The sequence below is a fragment of the Triturus cristatus genome, chromosome 1_2 (genome assembly GCF_964204655.1).
Source record: "Triturus cristatus chromosome 1_2, aTriCri1.1, whole genome shotgun sequence".
Lineage (NCBI taxonomy): Eukaryota > Metazoa > Chordata > Amphibia > Caudata > Salamandridae > Triturus > Triturus cristatus.
Window position 1 is genome coordinate 522,828,248 of NC_140580.1, and position 24,607 is coordinate 522,852,854.

The window sequence follows — 24,607 nt, forward strand, 5'->3', positions numbered from 1 at the left end:
AACATTAGTTTACATGTGACTCCAGTTTCCACAAGCAGCTGAAAAATGCATTTGCACGTTCAAGAAAGGGACGGACATACTTGCTCTGCTCATTTCAACATAGTAACTTAGGACCCCAAAACGAAGAAAACTGGCCTGTCTTTCCATTGGATATGAACTGACTATACAGCCCAATCAACCTGTACATTCCAATTCTTCCATTTCAGATTGTACTCAGACCCAGTTGTTCATAGGACTATCGGACCGTGTAGTACTCTCAGGCCCCCACCTTTAACATTCCCATGCATTAAACCATTTCTCTCTTGTCTACCTTCTCCAAATTGGAAATCCCTGCTCAGATAATCACTAGAAATAGGCACAAACACCAATCCTTGTCTGATCATAATCTTTTTATATATCAGATTCACCTTTGAGCGCATTTACGTTTTTGTTTCGGCAGACCTTGCATTGTATACTACACTGTATGCCTGCTTTAATTGTTAAACAATCTTCTCAAATATCATGTACATTCCTTAAAGTCTTGAAAAAGCCCCAGACCTGCACGCCGCTCAAGGGACATAACACAAGTTGGCTGGCTCAGTCTTCCAACTACTTTCAGTACCTAAAATAAATATTATGATTGTAATATAGACTTTAATTCGAAACACTTCACTGAGGTACTGTATACTGTCTACTCTATCCACTTTAAAGTGTTCTCACAACTGTGGGTTTAGAGGGATTTGCCGAATTCTAGTGTAGGACAGTCCTTTTCGGACATTAAGCCTGAGAAGGGCAGTTACCAGGTCTTCGAGCAAAAAATGCTATCCGGCTCAGATTTCACTCAACTTTTGTTTGATGCCAAATTAAAATGAGTTAAGAGGTATACAGTGACATCTGTGTGCCGCCTCAGATTTTCGTCTCTCTACCCAACCCCCGGTCAATGGTGGGTAGGCAGATATGTTGGTGCTCGAGAGAATGCCATCAACCAGCAGCAAATATTAAACGTTCAGATTCCAGTTTTCCATAAACACACTATGAAACCCTGGCAGCAGAGAGGTTAAGTGTTTGTGATGCTCATTTTAGAATGATAACTACCCCAAATGCTATCAGAGACAGACATATTGTTTAATTTAACATGGGAATGCACCAAAATTGCAATCATCTTTGTCCCCATGCCTAATAGAGCAGACACTAGCACTAGTTTGACTGTCCTGTGTGACTGGCTGCTGGGGCAGGTCCCTAATCTTGAAAGGTGGTAAAATAAAACACAGCAAGCACTGTTGATACTGAGGTTAGGAAAGAGACACATTGCTCTTACAAGGCTTGGTAAGGAGCTACTCATGATTGTGAAACTGTTGACCGATGTGTAGGAACGGTCTGAGGCAGAAGCTGTACATAGGAACAAAAGGAGAAAATTATTACAAGCAAAGCAATGGCTTATCTAAATGGGGATCTTATGTCAATGCCCTTCTTTCAACCACATTACGCACTTGTGTGTTTCTTTTGTGATACATCTCTAAGCATATGCTTGTAATAATTTTGTGGTGGGGTACAAAATGAAATGTGAATAAATATAATCTTGTACCGAGTATGATTATCCTGTACTTCATGGTTGTTGTAGACTTTGAACTATTTCAGTGCCTGTGGAACTGTTGACCTACTGCCACATACCAACATCATTTTTGATTTAGAACTGTCATGAAAGCTTTAACAAATATATTTTAAAAATATATATTTTCACATTAATATACATTGTCAATGATTTAGCCTCTGAACTACCATCATATGATATGCAGTCATGTGACATTTGCCTGTAGAGTCCTAAAACTGCAAAGACTTAACCCATTGATGTGGTTTCCAAATATAATGCCCCGGCTCCTAGGGCTTAAGCAGAAAAATGAACTCACAGACGAGAATGTTTAAATATTTTCTTGTGGTTGAATGCATTGTATCAGTAATGGCTGCAATGCAACACTTTTGATCAAATCACACGTTTCAGTAAATACATGAAGTATGAATCGGCAAAAATTCCACGATCCGCGGCTTCGTGGAATTTTTTTCTTGTTCGCGCTTTCAAAATGCGTGTTCGTGAGATATTTCTCCCCGAGCACGCAAACAGCGTTCGCAAACAGGAAAAAAGCATCACGAACGGGCAGAAAAAGCAATTCTGCGCGTTCGCAGAACTTTTGTGTGCTCGCTGAGATTTTTTACCGTTTCGCTGAGCTTTGCGTAGCGCGACTACGCAAATTCCGCCCACCCCTAGTGATTATTATGTGTGCGATTATTCTGGTCTGCATTTTCAAAGACTACGGATATGATTTCAATGGATAGGCTTTTTATGCTAAAGCTGTCACAATATAGTGATTTCAACCTGAGAATGTGTGCTTACCTTGCTGGTATAGATCGAAGGTAGTTCTTATAAAACTCTCCTTCAAATGCCTCATTTGGCAAACAATAGATTTGTGAATTACTTGGCCATAAAAATACTTCTTTTATAAGTTTATAAATAATCTGAAGATCGAAATTGCCAAATGTATTTCATTTATAATTTTCAGTTCTATCATTTGGCTTTTGTTCTTATAAAGGATATGACCATTATCATTGGTTTCAGTTTTTTCTGTTGTGTAATTAAAAATATTTGCATTTCAGCGGCATTTGAGTATTAAATATTCTCATCAAATAGAAATGTTCAGAACCCTTTCCCTTCTAGTGCAAGTTTTCACTTGCAGAGTTACCACCTCTTAAACCCGTTTTCTGACCGCAATCCTTTGTTGTGTAAATAACTGCAGGATCATCTCTTTGTCTGACTTCTAACATAATTTGTTTCTCTGATTAAATCCTATTATTTTAATAACAAATTATAGAATTTAAGAAAACTTATTGTCATTAGATGACCAATATCTACATAAAACTCACAAAGAACTTTATACAATCATTTGTTTAGTAGCATTGAATCCTTTTGTTCCCTAAATATGAGCTTATGCGAGGTGTAACGTTCCCTGAAAGTCTCATCCAATTAAGAAAACACTGCCAGAGTCTCAACCTGCTTGTTTTCTCTTTCAGGTAGACATTTATGGGTGTAGAAATCCCACTCAGCCTAAACCCCATGTATCTGGCAGCTCGTTTCATGCTTTCCTCCTTTACATTTTAAAGAAAGGATGGTTTAGGATTATTATTGTTAAATTTGGGATTTCATGAAATCCGCTTATTTTTAATAAAACATCTGTAGAGACTAATTGAAATTTGCAATCTTTCTTCGTGAAGCACATCTTTACAAAGGGTGGGGTTGGGGAAAGGCAGAGCATTTCCTCCAATCTGTGTTTCAGTAATATCTCTTCAACTCAACATCTGATGTAGTTGTCTGCTCTCTTTGCTTTAGTGTGTGGATGTACCATATGAACATACCTGTTTAAAGTAGCTGTACCATGTATTTGTACCACTGTTGGCTTATCATTTGGAATGCCTTCTCATTTTGTTGACAGTTAGCTGAAACACGCCAGCTTGTACAGTTGAGACGATTTGCTCATGGGACAGCCGGCCTTGTCTTTCTTACTGCCCTCTCAGGTAACCTATGTTTCACAGTGTACCCCCCAAAGTACAAGAATGACCTTTGAAACACAATGAATACTTATGCAAACAAACTGTAATTTTGCTACAGTAGAAGAAAGGTAGTCCTCAAAAATAAATATGGCATTTGTAACACATGCCGACTTAGTTTAATTTTTATCTTGCTCTATCCATTGTGTGGGTAAACTTTGGAGTAGTATACTTAATACCCAACGCAGGCAGCGCCAGTGTCTATAAATCAATGTTTTATATTATTAATGGTGAGGAACAATTTTACTGGAATTTTCTCCCATAAACTTTGCACTCCTAGCCACTAGTGGTGTTGGATATTACCGTAATTCCAATTCTAATGCGGCTGGATTTTTTTTCTTGGTTAGCTTTACTTGGATTTTGCAGCCCATGGTGTACAATCATCCTTTTCTAGTAAATACTGGTAATTTTTCAGACTGTTCGGGTGTTTGTCTTTAAAGCGTTATTTCCATGGTTCAAACTGTATTTGTATCCTTGATCCCTACTTTAAAACGCCATTGTACTGGTTCCAGTTAAACATGTTAATCTTATGTCTGAAAATTTCAGGTGCATTTGTTGCCGGACTAGATGCTGGTCTAGTATACAACTCTTTCCCCAAGATGGCAGATCGCTGGATCCCCGATGATGTTCTTGCCTTCTCACCAACATTGAAAAATTTCTTTGAGAACCCCACTACAGTGCAGTTTGACCACAGAATATTGGTAATTTTTTAAGCTCTTTAATGCAAATCCCTTTTGTACTGACTATTGTATGAATAAATATTCTTGCTTAAGCCATGATTCAAGGATCGTCTCCGTATGAACATTTGAGTGTATAAGCAATTTTGAATAGTTGTGTTTTGATGTTTTACTTGAAGGTGAATGAGGTGGTTGTTTTATTGCAAATGATTGCAGCTAGTGTGCTCTGTAGTGCGTGTCTCTGGGCAGCAGCAGCAAAATATCTCCTGTCTAGCTGTATTGTCCTCAGTCAGTATGAAGCAATTTCCTGTTCACATTGTTTTATACCACTATCTCTACCCCTCCTCCTAAGCCTATTCTCACCCATTGTATGGAACTACCTCATAAACAAGATATGAAGGAAGATGGTCATGCCAGTATTAACTGTAAAAACTCTCATAGTGACATATTCTAATACATCAGTCGCTGTAAACACACCACAACAACAATTACATGAACCACTGATGGCAGGTTTGGGTCTGGAGAAAGATTGCAAGGCTTATTCCCTCCCTCAGAGCACCTCCCCATTCAGACTACTAGTGAGTCGCAAACTCAAGGACTATTAGCATACACATTATAGGACAACTGCGACCCACTTACAACCTCTGCTCTTGTGGTTTCTTTGGACAGTTACAAAAAAGCTTCCAAAATCTCTTTGTGAACACCTTCTACTAGAACACAAAGTGACCAAACACACCAGTGTAGGTCTCACAGAAGCCAAGGCTGCAAGATAAATAATGTCTATGGTGCCCTTTCAGTGGTCATACAAGCCACTTGCAGGTGGCATATGCACCAAGATGCCAACTAATTGCATCTAGTTTCTTTTCTCCAGCATCCTTGAAAGTGGGGTTCCTACCGTCAGGAAAATTCCAAAATATAATGTGTACAAAAGTATTTTCCAGATCCTCTCATTGTCATTTTGCAAATTTAAGCAAAACCGTTAAGCCAACATCGTGTAATTTGGAGGAGAACAAGTGAAACTGTCATTTCGATATTTTTGGCTGAATGACATTCTGTACATTTGTTTCCACTCCGATATTGCTGAAGGGCGGGTGTGCTTTTTCTGAGGAGGTTCAGCTCTGTTACTTAAAGTTACTGGCTAGCATGAGAAGCAATTTGATGTGGGTTAGATTATCTGGGACTCCATTGTTTTCTCCTGGATGGACGGGAATTCCCTTGGGCTTAATTCTGGTAAGACAAAGGTCATCTTCTTCGGAACCCCTTCCTTCAGCTCCACAAAATATGGCCAGAGGAAGTTGGACTTCCCGCTGTATATTGATGCCACTAGAAACCTAGGAACTAGATTTTTTTTAAATCTCTCATTTGAAAACCACATTATAAGTTTTAAAAAACAGTTTTATTTTTTTCATCTTGCGTACCTGGATGAAAATCCTATATCCTCTTCAAAATTCTTATAAGAAACCTGTAGTCCAGGTTTCATTGGTCTCTTGCCTGAAATACTGTAACTCTCTCTATATGGGGCTACCAACCTACCTACCTAATTTTGAGACTGCAGCCACTCAAAATGCTCAGCTTAATGTATTCTGGGACATTCAACACAAATGCATATTTCCATTCGCTTAAGGCTACTCCCCAGTGTCCCATTAATAAAAGATGTTGCTTCAAAGCACTAGGTTTCTGGCATAGAGTGATATTCTGTCCCCATACTCCTGCTCATTATGTGCATAAACAGTTCATAGAGTATACTCCTGCGTGAACATTAAGGTCACCGTAAGCAATTTTACGGACTGTTCCACCACCAAGGCTTGTAACTCCAGACCACTGGTACTTGGATCCACTACCGACCTGCTCTGCTTCCATAAACTGCTAAAACTAATATTCTACCCCATTATGACTGTCCATTTCTGACTGAATGGTTTGTGATTTTAGGAGCACGATCCTCTAAGGGTAATTGTTGCCCTCTGTTAATTATAAATGAATTCCATCAAATCCAAATACTTTGTTTTATACTTCCCTTTGATAGGCTTATTTATTCTACAGATATCAGTTTAAAAATATTGCAGTAGAAATGTACAAACTTTGGATTTGCAGCTGAAATCGTTTCCTTTTTTTACATGGCCCTTTTTTTATTAACCATAACATTTTTGCCTATTGATCATCTGGATTGCTGATTCTTTATAAAATTAAAACACTCTAGTCTTTTTCTTGTTAAGGTTTCATGTGTAGTATTTGGTTTGGTTTACATTGAAAGCCAGTCTATAGCATTTGTAGACATTTGTGGCTGCGATCTGTGAAAGTATAGCGTATAGACATACCTCCCCCTATGCTAGAATTGCAGTTGTGAAACATTCACATGCCTATTTCGAATTTTGCACACAAAACAAAAGACTTATTAACTGTGTAAGCAAAAAAATTACAAAGGTGATTTACAAGTGTAAAATTAAGGATGTGCACAGTGTCTAGGTCCTAATGTAAAACCTGATGGAAAAACAATTAGCTCATGGACGAATTGGCCAGCGTCACATGAGCTGCTCCTTTTATATGGCTGTAAAATATGTGTGTGAATTAGTAAAAGTTACAGTATTTATGCAGGCACTCCAGAAAACCGTGTATGGCTCTGTGTATTATGTAGTGTTACAGACTGAAGCACCAGTCACCAAAGCTTTAAACGACACTTAACACACCATAAAAAGCGATCAGTTGTTAATATTTATCAGCAGTGCATGCACATTTTCAAATCTGTAGTAGGAAGAGGCCCAATCTCTCTTTAGGTGTGTCAAGGTGTGAGTAAGTAACTTAGAGTTCATAGTTTTGTGTATCAGTGGTGTTAAGCCCTAATAAATAATCTTAGCAAGTTTGTGTTTGTGAACCAAACACTGAGTTTTACTTTGACTTCCTGCCCATTATCACTGCTTCACCTCTCACATGGTAAAACCCGTGGTGCTGGGTTAATTCTGTGCAAGACCCTGTTTATCACATGCCTTTAATCAATTCTGGCTGCCGGTCTTTTCGGAAAGGTACACAGGCATAGGTTTACCACTACAGAAAAATATTTGAAAGAGACTGCTAGTTGCAGATTAGATCAGGAAGATTTTCTAGCAGTACCCTTGCATGCTGGTAGGTTGCGTTGTTTGAATCCGCAGTGTAATGATGTGGTACCTATATAGGCGCCACCCCGGCGCGCTGACATCAGTTCTTTCCTTTATGTGCCCGATAGCGCTGTTCCGGTCTGAGCTACTACCCCCCCCCCCCAGTCACTTTTTGACCGGCTTTTTTTGACATTTTGACAAATTCTCTTGAGAGATTTTCTCTTGGTGTGAGGTAGCCACCCAAGAAACCATTTAGTTTCAAACCATGTGGAGCCTGTCGCAGGCAAATGTTGATGACAGACCCCCACTTGGTGAATTTTTGTTGCTTGGAGCAGGACCACAACTTGCAAGGACTGCCACCCCATGCATCTAAGGCACTGACAGAGCGCTCCCTCAGGCTCCTCGCTGCCTGACATCAGTCGACTCTGCGACACTGAAGGTCCTGATCCCGGAGCCCTTCTCAGCGGTTGTTGGCACACTCCAAATCATCAGGGAAGTCTGGTATGCCCCACAAACAGAAATAATCCAATAAGTCGAAGAGGTCTTCCGACAAGGCACGGAGCATCGGCACTCCAGGCCCTGCAAGTCGATGGAACACGATTTTCCCATAGCAACCTGCTCAGTTGAAAGAGTTCTATGAGGCCATATGCCTCCTATTTGAAAAGCCCGGCCCCTCTAAGGGAACTTCCCGCCTCAAGGTAGGGGCCCTACTGGACCCATGGCAGAAGATTCGCCCTTGATGCCAGACGGGCCCTATGGATCTCATGCTAGATCCGGAGCGGAGCCACCAGCGAGACCGAGACAGTGGCGCCAACTGAGCCCATTCTTCTCAGCCAGTTCCCCTATTTGGTTGATGGGCCTGGAGAGGGAGTTGAATGGAGTGGTCTATAGTCCCTTATGGTTACCAGCCCCCGATGAGGCACAGGACAACTGGTACGAGGAACTGACAGAGGCCAGTGGGTTAGACACCTCACCGGACACTGGTCCAGTCTCTTCTCCTACCGTGGCTGTGGAGAAGGGAGCTTCTTTTGCAAATGGTGGTGCGTAGGGCAACTGAAGTCTTGTACCTTCAGTTGCCCAGGACTGCAGTCAAGACAGAAGTTTTGACTGAGGTGCTTCAGCCGGGAGTCACACCTTCTGAACCCCTACTCCCTTTCAGTGAAACCCTTACAGACGTTCAACTCGGGCTGGGTCTAAACCCTACACAGGGACTCCTGTGCAAAGGACGATTGGCCACCGCAATCATCACGCTCCTGGGGACCCCAGTTTCCTTACCCAGCACCCCACTCCGGAGAATCTAGCAGTCCAAGCCTCCACATCCAGAATTAACCCTGGTACGTCCCCTAACGCTCCACCAGATAGTTTGTGTCATGGTGTGCTTCCCACAACGTTGACCCCTTTCTGCACCTCTATCCAAGGTTCTTTTGTTGCTTTATCTTTAGCCCTGCTGACCTCTGCTTCAGGCACAGTTAAATGTCATCTCCCTGCCATTTCGGCATTTTTGTGGTTGCCGAACTAGCCTTCTCTGTTTGTCACCCTTAAAGGCCTGCAGCATAGGTTTCTCCCCACACTGTTCATCATGCTTCAGTGGTACCCCAAACTTGTCCTCAACTTTCTGATGTGTGCACTATTTGAGCCTCTGTACAATTGCCCTCTAGGCTATTTTTTGTCAAAACTGCCTTTTATAGGTCTCGCCTAAGCCAGCGCATGCGCTGCTCTACGAGACATTTAGTAAGCGGCTTTTGAAAGTGCCACCACAGGATTTTGGTGGCCTCAAGCTTGCGTGCACATGCGCAGCTGCCATCTGCCTTTCCTCCGTCACACAATTCCCGCTTCTACCCCTCCCCCACCACAGATCGCTTCTTGGGGCCGCTCGCGCACAGCCAATGCTTGCATCGCTCGCCGCCCTTGAATGTGTGTATTCCTGTTTTTAAAAATGTTTTGCTAGGTACAGTGGTAAAAACGCTTTTGGTTTCCAGGGACACTTGTGAAGTGTTGGAGGAACTTCCCTCCCCAAGTACATCTCTTAACTTCTTAGTCTGGAACATAAGGGCCAGGAAAGGGAACTTTCTACTGCTGAACGTAGAGTGCGTGTCATTAGGGAGGAGTTTTCAAGGTCTGCATTCAGCAGTGATGTAAAAGCTGTCCTTGAAAGCAAAAACCTTGAAAATCCTTTTACATGCTCTAAATAGATATGAATGAACCCACATTTCCATGGTCAGTTAGCAATGATACCCTTATCACTGTTCTATTTTGTCTTCTGAATTCCAAAGGCTGCGTCTTGTGAGTTTCGTAGCCGGCTTTTGGCAGTTATTCCCCTACATCCTTTTTGGTGAAATTTGCCAGTTGTACATTTGGTAGCTATCCTGTGGGCAATTCATCGAAGGTGAGGCTGCCCTGGCGGGAGAAACTGATCTAGCAACATGACCTGCAGTCCGGTGCTTCAGGCCTGGGACAGCAAAGTGAAATTCGGTTCCTTTTTTATAGCACTAGTGTTTATTTAGCCAAGCCTTAAAGCAAATCATAAATACACGATTGCATTGGGAAAAAGCCAGACGACCTTTTGTTGAGATTAGGTGTTTATGTGCAGCAGTTCGTTCACCAAAACAAGTGTGTATTTTTCGGTCGATTCTGCTTTTCTCATTCCGTTCATCAAAACAGTTCAGAATGCTGTCGGATCCCTGGTAGTGTGGAAGCAAGCACTGATAAAAGCTACAGCTTGGGGTTTTGTATATCTTTACTGTTTCAGATTCACGAAAAGCCATACAATATAAAACACGAATCATGAAAACACAAACATTAAAATGGCACTACCATATTAAAATACCATACAAGTAACACTATTTTATTCGTTACAATTCCTTTTCCCTAATGATCTACATCAAATGACATCCTTCCTCTTAAATTTCGCCAATTCTAAAACTCAGTGCGATCAAAACAGTAACGAATCTCCTAGGACTAGCTTTCTATCTTTATAATTATACAAAATAGATTAAGATTGAATTAGTGAGCAGGAAAATCTTATTGCTGCCCTTACCCGTGCTGGCAGGTAAATAGAGTGCAGTACATGTATGTATGTCAGCATCATTCATTAACTGAGTACGACAAATGGACAATAACATTGAATATCGAGGCCTGTTGAAAGCTGTGCAAAAGACTGTTCACTACAAATAAAGTGCAGGTGGTTTCACGCTGGACACAACTGTGCAAATAAACTAAAGTGCTTATTGCAGTAATCTTGTAACTTGATCAATTCAGGTGAGCGCCCAACCCAATAATTACATGATCTCTAGACAGACAAATGATAGTCAATAGAATGTTTAGATAAACATACAGAGATGGAGTAAAAGTGCACGATAATCCCGATACTAACCTCAATCAATGATGTAACCGGCTCGATAAATGCAAGACTCTAAATATAGCCTCATAATTCCTTAGTTAAAAGCAAAAAACACGGTTCATGAAACAATTCTCATATGTAATAGAGTGAGCCACATATAAGATAGAACCATGGATATCGCACTTTCTAGCGGTGTAACCGGTTATTCTCCTTTCGGTGCTGGGCAATATAATCATAATATGGGAGTAAGTCTCGCTGACTTGCGCCTTTTACATAGTGGCTAAGGTTTTGGGGAACGGCCCTAGTGACCTTCCACGCTGCACATGTATATGAAGCTACTGGAAGGAAAAGAGATTTGAAATCAGTGCAAAGGCTGGATTTTGTTTAGTGAAAGGCTTTAGTAAGTGCCAATGCACCGAATCGGGATTTGCTCATGCCGCTGGACTGCAAGCTTCACCCACACATTACAGGCAGAACACAGGCTGCAGCAGTGCAAGCTTCTCTCACACACAGTACAAGTGCAACCTGAGGAGTAGCAGTTAAAGCATCCCTCACAGCGATGTTGCAGAAGCAGAAAAAGGGATAGGGAAGCCTATATGGATGTGTTAAATTTTTTTTACAAAAATGGACATCTAATCTACCATTGGTCTGAAAAAGTGAACTTCCAGAAAAATGTATGCAAATCCACTTCTTGTGCTTGAACACAATGGTGGTAAGTGGCGGGGTGCTTAACGCCAATCATACAGCAAGAGACCATTTATCTCTTCCCCTGTAAAGGATTAACAACTGGTATTGGGATGGTATGGGGATATACTTATGGTGGCTTCTTTTTCTGTGCGCAAAACCATATGCCGGTACTTGCCAGGCTACTTTGTGTATTTTATTTTTTAAAACATTCTCTCTAAAAGTTGGGCTGTGGAAATCCACACCTCGCATTACTCATTCACAAAGCCAGGCCCCAGTTACCTGTTGCGCTGAGATAAAGGACTTGAATTCTAGCCCCCTTTCTTAACATTCTCATTATTGCCACCGATCAGACGGCCATCTTGGAATGATCACTATATCAATGCAGTGTGAGGAGAACAACAGGCACATCTTTGAGAAACCCCAACTTCTTTTAACAAACATTGGCATAGCCAATAGGTCTCGCTTTTGGGACCTTATTAGTATTTAGTTATGCAGCACAATATCCTTGGTGCAACAACATTAATTGTTGCTTGGTTAAACGCTTATAAGGTCCCAAAGACAAGACCTATTGGCTTGTTGTTGCCTAGCCCCCCGCTCCTTCTTACTAAGTATCATCCCATTCTGTTTACTGCTATACGAAGTTGTCCCATCTGACTCTTGGATGATGCTTATCCATGCTGTACACTTCTATTCCTTACTTAATAAATAATTGCAATGCAAAAAAGATCATGTATTCAGTATTTTTTAATGTGTATGTAACCTATTATGTTTGTTTTTCTTCTCTCTAGGGCATCAGCTCCGTGACTGCCATCACAGCCTTATATTACTATTCTCGGAAAATTCCGCTTCCTCCCAGAGCGAAGATGGCATTGACCGCACTACTCGGTGTTGCTTATCTGCAGGTACTACTGTGACTTAACACCCAAAACAGTATTTCCATTTTTAAGTTGCTGTCACTTGCTACTTACAGCCTCCCTGATATTCAAGTGTGGCCATGTGCTGACCTGTCTTAGGTCCTTTTCTCTTACACAGATGCCAACATTTTACAATCTTTGTTTTCTCTATTTTGTGAATAATTTTGATTTTGCCTAGCCAAGAGCTTGCCCTGCTCACCACTCCATTTAGTGTCTACATACAGGCTGCTGGCTAATGTTGTCGGTAACTTGAGGCTGATTTCCATACCTTCAGTATTGGCATACTGCTTTTGGTGCATTGAGTAGATCCGGCAGGAAGGCCAAGAATAGTCATGATGGTGCATTGCCTAGGTTCCATTCAGGCCTGCTTGTCTGTCACGTTTGAGCTTCTGATGGAGATTGCTGTTGCAGGGCCTGATCGTTGTACACTCATCCGTGTTAAATTGTCTTTCTTCTATGTCCATTCAGTTACTGCTTATAGACCCCAAGTAATCCCACACTTTTCTTCCCCACCAAGTTGGAAAAACCCTTATCCAAACTCTATTGGTCTTCAGTATTGACCATGTTAATGGTCCCAACCACATCCTTTCTGCCATAATTCCTGAAGAAATCTAGATTGTGATGTACCAAATTGCGAGAAAAAAATATTTGACATTAAAATCTTGGACCACAGCCACCCATTCCCGATCAAGCTACACATTTTACAAATTTTGGTAAGGATTCACTTTGAAGTTATGTGCGTCACCCAACGAGTCTTCTAGAAGGAAAGATCAAATATTCCTTCAAATTCATTTCCAGAAGAATATCCTTAAATGGACGTTAAAATCAGAAACACCAAATGTCCTAGAACTATCCAGAACGAGGAGCCAGTGGTGTGCAAGTCAGACATTCAGCATGATTCCATACTCTGGAACATCCTACCTGATACCTTTTAAGGAAATTGAACATAGCCTCTTGTTATCAAAGAAAACAAAGACTCTAGTTTTCCTAAATGTTTTCTTACGAGATCTGAAGCCCATCTCACCCACAAAAAGATTAATAGATAAACCTAACTGTACTTCTTCCACTAGCCCAATCCTATTTACCATACACATTCTGTAGCTGAAATTGCAGTGTAACGCTAATTACAAAACGTTCCAACGGCAATCTACAGCTCTGACTTGGGGTTCATTAGGATTCCCTCATCCACAGACCCCAAAGACTGACTAGCAGAGGATGTCGTGGAGAAGAGCCTGATACTGTTTCAAAGCATTAAAGATACCAGCACTGGAGAACTTCAGAAAACAAGGCTGTTTGTTTTCTTTCTTTTCTGCCTCCCAGAAAAGACCAGAAAATTAAATGCAGTTCTTTCCATCGTATCTAAAAACCAAAACACTGATACAGGACTTAATAGCAGACGGTGGTCATTGTTACAGATTAATCCAAAAGGGTACGTATACCGACACTGCTGTCTTTGGCCACAGTCTAATGGCTACACTGTTCATGTATAACAGGACTATCATTCAAATATATCAAACAAATCTGGAGTTACAGTAGGAATTAAATCCTCTAGGTGATTGCCCTCTGGTGAACTGTTAGACTGAAAGAGAGTTCGTTTCAAACTTTTAAAATGGATATTGCTAAGCTACAAAAGTGGGTAGCTCTGCAGTAGCGCTCTTCATCGCAGGCAGGTAAGATCTGCGCTGCCTTGACTATCTCCGCCTGCATTACAGAAACTGGAGTGGAGATAATATAAGAAGTAGACTGGAATAAAATACCATGTCTGCTAGTGAAAAACTGAAGACTGGAAGAAAAAGTACAAAGATACCAAACAGACCAGAATGGAAACACACGATGCAGAAAAGGAATTAGAATTACAGAAGAAGCACAAACTGAATCTTCTAAAGTGATAACGTGTGCAGTGATTTGACAAGTGAATTTGCGAGGCAGTGAATGACCCAAGAAGGCCCCCTTTTCTAGTGGAAGTAGAATATTTGACCTGGAATTAGTTATACAAAAAGGAAGTGGAGTCACTCCCATCTTAGTACTGGAAGGTGCTAAAGGATCCATTGGTGTGTGGCTGAATTCCCAAAATTAAATTTCTGGTCTGGATTATTTTTATTTTTTATTATGGAGGCCAGGAATGGATTGCTGGGAGCTAAACCGTGATATGAGGAAAGAATAGATTTAAAAAAAAAAACATTTTTTAAATGTATTTCTTTTTTATCAAATTGCCCGAACTGACATACATCATAGTGCGCCTACAACCCTGAGGCCGGCTACTTTACCACATCGCCTCACAGCAGCCCGTCAGCTTATCCCACATCCTGGAGGCCGGGCATCGCTGCACCCCAAGTTAGTCCCGTTGTGAGGTCTTCCCAGTATTATAGTAGTATGTCACGGCTTGTGTACATTTCCCCACCGGGGAACAACAGTTTTTTTTTTTTCTACTATTCTAATCAAACTCCCCCAACACCCTCCCCGTCCCCCCCAAACCCCCAACATCGAGGCGTCCGAACAGATCTCCTCCAATAATGCAAATCCCAGTTTCTACCAGCTTACGCGGTCTACCTGTACTCCACCCTCTGTTACCCGTCAGTCCCAGGACACACCCACATCTTTATCTCCAATCTCCCCGCCCCTCACATCCCACTGCCCCCAGCTTGTAAGTATATTTCCTGGCTCTCTGCACACAAGTCGGCTCTCCCGTTAACAAACGGTCACCCCCCAGGCAGCCTACTGCACTACCGCCCCCTGGTCCCCCACAGCTCCCGACTCCGTACCCCTCTCCGATGTTCCCTCCTTCCCCCTAAGGCGTTCCGTGTATAGTCCCCACAAATTTTTCGGTCGACTGCGCGGCGGGAGCAGCTCGCTAAATACCTCAGTCTGCGTGCAGCAATATAATACATCCCGGGCCCATTGTTCTACTGTGGGCAATGGCCCCTTCATCCAACACACTGCCACCCTTCTCTTAGCCATTAGCAGACCCATGTCGACCATTTTGCGAAAGGCTCTAGGCAACTTCTTAGAATAGCCCAGCAGAGCTACTGCCGGATCCGGATCAAACTCTAGTTCCATCAGTCCCCCCAGTTTGTGGAAAATTGCAAGCCAGAACCGATAGACCTCCGGGCACTCCCAGGCCAAATGGATAAAGTCTGCCGTGGCGTGTCCGCATCGCTCGCACGCGGCATCCTCCCGTAGTCCGTAACGGTGTAATCTGGCCGGCGTATAATATACTCTATTTATGTACTTAAAATGAAGTAACCTGTGCCTCCCATGGAGTGATTATCCTACGTGTGCCAGCGCAGCAATACTGCCACATGGCGTCGTCTATTACCATCCCCAGGTCCTGTTGCCAGGCCAGCCTAGCCTTGGGGTACCGATGTATGCGTTGCTCCATAGTTATCTTATAAAGTCGAGATATTAGCCTGCGAGGGCATTTGTGCTTGATGATATACGTTAGTTCCGGCACCTCCGGGGGCTCCGCCATGTCGTCCCCCAGTTGCTGCCGCAACGCCCCCCTCACTCTATGAAATTGGAAACGCTGCAGCTGCGACGGGGCTTCCGCCCCCGCAGCCACCTCATCCCACGTTATCACTGTGCCATCCACAAACAGGTCTCCCATCGCAGGCAAGCTGAGCTCCTGCAGGGCCCGCACCACGCCTTTATCCCTACAGGGAGATAGCCATCGCGCCCATTCCACTGGCATTGCCGGGGAATATAGTAATGCCCCAACCCTGTTCCTTAGCATACTATCCCAAGCGTGCCTCGTGGAGTTCAGGGAGTCCAAATAGCCTGTGCGACGGTCGGGTGTTTCAAATAAAATCTCTGGCAACGGGAGGGGGTCAGCAAACAACCTCTCCAGTATGAGATACGGTACCGATTCCTCCCCGTGAATCCAGCTGTGTGCTTGCGCTCCCTGAGCCACCCGATAGTACAGTTCCATATCAGGCGCACCGAGTCCTCCCATGTGGTACGGCAATGTGAGCACCTGCCAGCTTACTCGAGCCTGTTTGCCCGCCCATGCCAACTTCAATAGAGACCTACGTAATCTATCCAAAAAAAACGTGGTAACACCATAGGGATATTAATGAACAGGAAAAGGAAGCGTGGCAGCACTACCATTTTCATAATTGATATCCTGCCAACTAAGGAGAGTGGGAGGCCGATCCAAATCTCCACGTCGTCCTCAAGTTTATCTATAGCCCTGCCATAATTTTCCCTCATCAATATTTCAGGGTCCGTGTGGAGCCGTATTCCTAAATATCTGACCGCTTCATCTGACCATTGTAACGGGTACTCCATCTCAAAGGGGGTAGTGGAGGGGGTAAGCGGAAAGGCAATGGACTTACTCCAATTCACCTGCAGGCCCGAGAGGGCACCGAAGTGCACCACTTCTCGCAGCACCAAAGCCAAATTACTCTCTGGGTCTCGCACGTACAGAAGGGTGTCATCTGCATACGTGGACACATCTATTTTATAGGTGGGGAAGTTCACCCCCCTCAGGCCATGGTATTCGCGCAAAGCGCAGGCTAACGGTTCTGCCACCAGAGCGTAGAGTATCGGCGACAACGGGTAGCCCTGACGCGTTCACCTGGAGATGTGAATAGCCTCTGTAACGCGCCCCCCCCCCCAGCCGTATCCTTGCGCCATGTACAGGACCCCCATCATTCGCAGGAATACCGGGCCCAGGCCCATTTTAGTCAACACCTGACTCATGAAAGGCCATTCAACTGAATCAAACGCCTTCTCCATATCTAGGAACACCGCAAGCGCTCTAGTGTCCCTGCGGACATGCTGCATGGTGCCAAAAACCGTTCGCAGATTGTAGGTTAAATTCCTACCAGGCATGAAGCCCGCCTGCTCCGGCGCCACAAGCTCCGGTGTCAGCGATGCGAGGCGCGTAGCCAATATTTTCGCATAGATCTTAGTGTCCACATTTAGTAACGACAGTGGTCTATAGAAGCTGCACTCCTCCGGGGGCTTCCCAGGCTTTGGGATGGCGACCAATAATGCCTCACTCATGGAGCTTGGCATGCGGCCCGTGTTGCACATGTCGTCAAACAGCTGCGAAAGATGTGGAAGGAGAACATCCGCAAAGTTTTTATAAAAGGCAGCCGTCAGGCCATCCGCCCCAGGTGCACTGGTCGCCCGCATGCCCGCCAGAGCTTCAAGGATTTCATCCCTCTGTATGGGGAGAGCCAGAAATTCCCTACGGGCATTGGAAAGAAAGGGCACCTTATGTGGTCCAAGTATTCCTGTATCTCTTCATCCATCCCTGTCTGCCGAGAAGCATATAGTGCCGCATAGTACGACCTAAAGCAGGCTGCGATCTCCGCCTCTCCAGTCAGCAGCTCCCCAGCTTCCGATCGGACCTCAGTAATGTTAGCTTTACTCCTGACCTTGAGTAAATTCGCCAAGACCGAGCCCGGCCTCTCCCCCCTCCCCATAAACCCTAGCCGTAGCGTACTTCCCCAGGTGTTTGACCTCCGCATCCGCGGTCTCGTGGTACTCTTCCAATAGAGTCTTCAATTCCTCCGTAGCCCCGCTTCCCTCACCCCCCAGCTGCCTGGCCTCTACCTCACCCAGTCGACTCTCCAGAGTCGCCAATCTCCTGCAGATATCGCGCAACACCCCTGAATGCTTACCCATAGCCACCCCTCTAATATAGACTTTGAACGTTTCCCAGACCGTCTGGAAGCTGTCAACTGAACCCACGTTAGTGTAAAAAAAGGTGGTTATAGCTTCCGCCAATTCCTCCTTAAATAGGGGGTCCAGTAGGGAGTAGGGGGGGGGGGGAACCGCCACGTGAACGGCGGGATAGATTTCCTAGGCGTGTCAATAGTCAGTAAAATGGGGGAATGGTCGGACAAAGTCCGCGGCAGCACCTGGCACAGGCCAACCCGCGGAATGAGTGTCGACGACGCAAGCCAGTAATCTATGCGTGTGTGCAGATTATGGTAGGCAGAGTAGTGCGTGAAGCCCCCCACAGCAGGGTTAAGCGTCCTCCATACATCTGAGAGCGCCATGCGGATCATTGTCCTGCGCAACATCGTAGCAGCGGCCGCGGGCGCTCTAGCCGGGCCCCCCGATCTGTCCAAGCGCGGGTCTATAACCACATTAAGATCACCTCCCCACAGAATCTGCAAGGCTCCACAGCCCCTCAGTGTCGGCCAGTTTACTATAAAAGTGAGGACAATCAAAATTAGGGCCGTACACATTCACTAACAATAAGTCTAGACCTCTGCCCTGGCAGCGTGAGATCACGTACCTACCCCCTCCATCTGTGACAAGCAGCTGCGCTGCAAGGTCGGACTTCGGATTCAACCAGGTGAGGACCCCTCAAGCGTGTGTTGTAAACCCAGCCGCATGTACATTTCCTCTCAGCCCCCCGGTTCGTAACATGGGACTATGGTTCGGAAGGTGCGTCTCCTGCAGGAAGGCTACATCTATGTCATGTCTGCTTAGATATTGCAGGACTTTGCGCAGTTTACGGTGATCGTTCAATCCTCTGACGTTCCAAGTCACTACTCGTATGGGGCTGGGTGACCCTAGCGGGACAGTAGTTCTAACCATGGTCATCATAGTCCTGATTCAATGGCCCCATTCTCATCGTGTATAAGGAGTCTCCAGGCATCCGCCCTCTCACCTCTCCAGTCTGTCGAACTAACCTCTGAACAAACAACCAAACCCCCTTCCCCTCCCCCCTCCCACAGCTGACCTCCCCCAACTCAGCCACGCTGGATCTCATTAAGAGATGACCCCCTCCTCCCTCTCCCCACCCTCTAAACAGAAATCCCCACAAAAGATGTGTCTTGCACTCGGAGGCTGCTCCGTACAAAGGTGTTTAGATGAAATCTGCTCAATACCGAGCCCTCCCCCCCCGCACACAGAGCAAGAGTACTTTCCCCCACCGTGAGGGGAGACAGGAGCCAGTATCAACCTCCCTGCGCCCTTGGCCTCCAAAATTCAAAGTCCCGCTGATCTTCGCAATCCCTCCGCCAGTGCCACAGTTTACCAGGTCGCAGCCCTGCCCACGGGTTGTGCCCCGCCAGACCGGCACTTCTCCCACAGAGCACCTCCCAGCCCTGCACTACGCACATCGAGCAGGTGGCCCTCCCCCTCCCCCTAATGTTCCAGGCTATATTGCGGCGCCCTAGTGTCTCTCTTACCAGCTTGCCCCAAGTGTTTCACCTCCACAGCATTCCGCATGCCCAGTGCGCACCCATCACCTACGTACTTTAGTCTTGCTGCTCCAAGGAGCCCTCGGCCTCCTCATCTCCTGAGATCCGCGCAGGGCTGTTCCTCTTCTCCCTGCTCCAGTCCTTCAGTGCCCTCTGTAAGGCCTTGGGATCAAGGAAGATGTGAGTCTTCCCTTGCCTGTTAACACGCAATTTTGCAGGGTAGAGCATCGCGTAGTCCAGGCCTTGCTCACGCAGTTGTTTTTTAAACGGGACGAACTGCCGTCTGGCTTCCTGGACTCTCGCAGTGAAGTCCGGATACAGCGAGATAGAGGACCCCTCATACTGGAGCGACTGCTTTTCCCTCGCCACCCGGAGTGCGGCATCCCTATCCCTGTAGTTCAACAGCTTAGCGATGATCGGCCGCGGCGGCGCCCCCGGTGCTGGCCTAGGTCCCAGAGATCTATGCGCTCTCTCCACCACGAACATAGTCGAGAAGACTTCTGGGCCGAGCAGTCCTATCAACATTTTTTCCACAAATAACTCCATTTTGCCTGTAGGCGTCGTCTCCGGTAGGCCCGTAATGCGCAGATTACAGCGTCTCGCGCGAGCTTCCAGGTCTTTGGTTTTATCCTGCAGTACCTGCATGATACGCCCTAGTTTTTGGTGTTCAGTCTCGATCGAGGTCTGCGCTTCCTCCACCCCTGCCAGTCTCTCCTCAGTTTGATCCAGGCGCTCCGAATGTTTATCGAGTCGCTCCGCCATGCGGTCCATGCGATAGGAGAGAGCGTCTATCTTCGCCCCCAGGGAGGTGATGCCCGACTGGAGTCCTTTCTCCATCGAAAGCAGCAGACTGCGGATGTCCTGGGCGTCTTCAGGGGGGGCAGTCGCGCCACCCGCCGCCCCTTCCCCCCACTTCTTGGGCCCTAGGGCGCCTTTGCTCAAAAGAGTTTCGCCTGCGTTTTATCCGACTTGCCCATCGTGACACCTCCCTTCCTTGGGCGCCACCCGTCTACCACACCACTTCGCCCCAGTGGCCGAGAGCGTAACGATAGTGCTCCGAGTGTGTTATCCGGGAGCGCCGCCGCTCAAATCACGGGCCTCGACCCGTGTGTCGCAGGCACCAGTGTCTCCAGCAGCAGGGTGCCGCCCACGCCACCTCGCCCGGCGCCGCTCCAACTACTCAAGGGCCGGGGCAGCCGCAGAGCTTAAGTCATCTGCCGCAGGTCAGGGGCACCCAAACAAGCTCTGTCCAGCTAAGAAGAGCCACCTTAGTAGGCGATCCTCGCCACCGTCTCCAGCAGGCACTGCAGTCTCTCATACAGCTCCCTCACCAAGCTGCTCCTCCTGTGCACCTTGTTCCCAGCAGCCAGTGGAGGACCCTCGCGCTCAGCGCACTAGCGTTGGTGCCCTGCGCCCGGACTGGCTCCCAGCTCTCCCACTGCCGGCAAAGCAGACCTGCGGTCGTGTAATGCGCCTCAGTCCAGCAGCGGGCCCCACATGGTTCGCAGGGGCTGCCCCCACTCCAGCGGAACACCTGGTGCAGCCCGCCGTGCGTCCCAGTACCTGTCGGATCCGCAACCACCAGGAGCAGCAGGGAGTCCCCAAAGACGCAGCCGTCGGCGCCGCAGCGCAGGGCCAGCACTCTTCAACCGCCGTCCACAGTCGTGCGTCTCACCCCTGATTCCACCTCCAATATCAATCCCAGGGAGTCACCGCTGCTGTCTCTCTCCGCTCTCCGGCCTCGGTCGCCGCAATCAGGCCGCCATATCGAGCCTCCGCCCAGTCCTCACCAGTCGGAGCCTCCCGCTCTCTGCTGTTCTAGGGGGCTTCACCACACACCCCGCGGTGCTCCTCAGCTTTGGTGGACTTCAATTTGGGAGCAGTACCTCCATCGCTCCGGCACCCCCAATCTGCGGCGCCGCACGCACAGCGACGTCGCCGGACCTGCTCCACACTCAAGATCGGGGATTGAGGCCTCCTCTGCTCCGTGAGCCGGCGCCGATCGTCAGGCGTCCAGCACTCCCCGCTCCCGCAAATCTCGCCCCGTCTTGACTCCACACTGTTCGCCACCCGTGGCAGGTCAACCACGTTCAATCATCACGGTGTGGGGCAGGATAAATAAAGGGTAAGAGCCTCTGTGTGCCGGAGCCCTCGGCTCAAGCCGCCATTCTCGTTGCGAGCCAAGCTCCGCCCCCAGAAAGAATAAATTTGTATTTGACATTTTATGTCCCCCTTCCACCCAATGTCTGCCTAGACCTCCTGAACCTGCCTAACTCAATATTGCTGCGCAGAAGCAATGTCAAGCAAAGCAACTAGCACGGAGATATAGATGACAACCCAGGACGGCATATGCTCTGCTTAAAAAATTAGCTGACAGGTGGTCTCCACCAGTACTGAAAGACCAGGAACATGGTGGCAAAACGGCTAAGTAATGGAGTTGGTTGACCGTTTGAACCTAAGACCGCAATACCAGCTTCTGACCGGCTGACGCCAGAGTTACTGTGTTGCAGTTATATGGCTTCAGACAGGAAAGCGTATGAACTCAAACGTTTGTGGCATGTGAGCTAATTTATAAGTGAGTGCCCCGAAGTTAGAGCTATCTTGCAGTTGTGCAGCCGGGGCCCCTGCCACGTGAGCATCTAACCTGGAGTCCTTACGTGAAGAAGCACAATGATAATAAAATGATGACAGCGCTGCTCCTAGCTAGGCAAACCTCCAACTGAGATCCTGAACTACTTAGAATACTTAACAGGTAATTGCAGCACAGAACTCTGTGTCAGCAGGAGCTTATCAAGCTAGCACATTTATTTGTTAAGTACAGTAAAGCAATAAACATTATTCATAGATATTCAAGAACAAGCTTTATGTTGATTGTGAAAGAACCTAGACCTGTGTGCCAAGAACCACTGGGGAGGAGGGGGTCTGCGATGGCTTAGAAAATGAAATAATATTAACAGATTAATAAAGTGTATATAAATAAAGAGGTAAAATTGCTAATTTTTAATCATTCTGTAAAGGTGAAGGAATTTGAAAATGGGAGTTAAAAATGAAGTTGGTATCCACTGACTTATTTGTGGGGCATCAAAAAGTTCCAACCTTCCCATTAAATTTGTGATATATATATATATATATATATATATTCACTGAAAAAACCATGGGTTTCACACACGTTATAGTTAGGAATTAGCATTTAAAAAACCTTAGAAATTCAGTGAAAAAACCATAGGTTTCACACATGTTATAGTTAGCTGGACATTTTACTCGTAAAAAACCAATGAAATTCCCCCGTTATAGTTAGTTCAGCTAACTATAACTCGCGCGCCCGCAATGCACTGCTGATGATGTCACATATTACATCACTCATGACATGGTCAGTGACATCACTCATGACATCACTCATGACATCACTGATGACATCTCAAATGACATCACTGATGACATCATCCAGTGAATGTGTGTTTTTCTGAAAATTAAATATGTTTTATATATGTACATCTCAAGGTCGATGGAAGAATAAATGGGTATATAAGTGTCTAAATGGATGATTTTTTTTTGAAAAATTGATTGTGTAACTGACTGATTAAGTGTATCATAGTGAATACATGGCTTAGTGAGTAATTTTTAAATATTTAAATATCTGTATCAGTCTCTCTCTTTGTGTATAAGTGGTTGCATGGGTTGGTGAGTAGCTACATGAGTGTCTATATAGGTTATTTGTTGGTTTTTTGAGTATCAGTGTCTGATGTCTGTATGGTTTGGTGGGGGGTATTACGTAGTGCATAGGTGCATGAATGAATGACTCAGTCTTTGTATGTGTTGAAGACAGCATGTGTGCAGGACTCTATGGGTGCATGAGTGTGTGCATGGGTGTGTTAGTGAGTGAATGACTGTCTCAATAGTGTCTCTATGAGTAACTACATATGTTTTAAACTAGTATATGTGACTATTGGTTTATATAAGCGAGTATATGTGAGAGTGAGAGATTGAAAGAGTTCCTGTATGAATAAGTATGTGTTTCGTTAAGTGATTGTTTAAAAGACTAAGTATGTGTAAGTTTCCGTAGAAGTAAGTGTGGTGGTGTGTGTATAACTGTATATGCAAGTAAATGGATGTTTGATTCTTTATTAGCATGAGTGACTATGTGTGTCAGTAACTCTATGGATGAGTGGCATTGTGTAACAGGGTGTATAGGTGTATGAGTACATATGATGAGTGAGTACATGTATGAGTGACTGTTGGTGAATGAGTGGATGTGTATGTGGATCTTAGAATTACTGTATAGGTTGTTGTAACTGGTATTGGTATGTCCATTGTTTTTAAAATTGTAATTTCTATTTTTGAATGTGTATATCAAAGGTTATATTAGGGGAAGAGGAGGTCTGCCACTCTATCACAAGGATGATGTCATCAGTGATGTCATCAGTGATGTCATTTGAGATGTCATCAGTGATGTCATGAGTGATGTCACTGACCATGTCATGAGTGATGTAATATGTGACGTCATCAGCAGTGCATTGCGGGCGCGCGAGTTATAGTTAGCTGAACTAACTATAACGGGGGAATTTCATTGGTTTTTTACGAGTAAAATGTCCAGCTAACTATAACATGTGTGAAACCTATGGTTTTTTCACTGAATTTCTAAGGTTTTTTAAATGCTAATTCCTAACTATAACGTGTGTGAAACCCATGGTTTTTTCAGTGAATTTGCAAGGTTTTTTAAATTCTAATTCCTAACTATAACGTGTGTGAAACCTATGGTTTTTTCAGTGAATTTGCAAGGTTTTTTAAATGCTAATCCCTAACTATAACGTTTTTGAAACCTTTGGTTTTTTCAGTGAATTTGTATGGTTTTTTATATGCTAAGTTATGTATTTTTAATTAAAGATATTTTTTTTTAATTAAAATAAAATTACTATATATTCATTTATATATTATCTGGTTTTTTTTATAATTTTTTTTTTTTTTTAAATTCAATTAGGATTTTTTTTTTTTTTTTTTTTTTTAAATAATTTTGTCCACTTTTTTTTATAAATTTTTGGGGTGCGCGCTCTGAGCGCGCTTCTAGTACTATTTCGTACGTTTTTTATGAATTCCGGCGTACGTTATTTACGTGCGCAAATATACTTCATGGTGCGCGCTGGGAGCGCGCACCCAGTACGTA

At 45.0% G+C, this 24,607-nt stretch overlaps 1 protein-coding gene across 1 annotated transcript in view; it reads left to right on the plus strand.

Moving 5' to 3' along the window:
* Positions 1–24,607, plus strand: part of COX15 (cytochrome c oxidase assembly factor COX15) — a 90,005-nt gene that overhangs the window by 46,111 nt on the left and 19,287 nt on the right. The window contains exons 6-8 of the mRNA XM_085606297.1: positions 3,462–3,543; positions 4,123–4,277; positions 12,158–12,271. Of these exons, the coding sequence (XP_085462423.1) occupies positions 3,462–3,543; positions 4,123–4,277; positions 12,158–12,271 (351 nt within the window). The remainder of the gene's footprint in view (positions 1–3,461; positions 3,544–4,122; positions 4,278–12,157; positions 12,272–24,607) is intronic.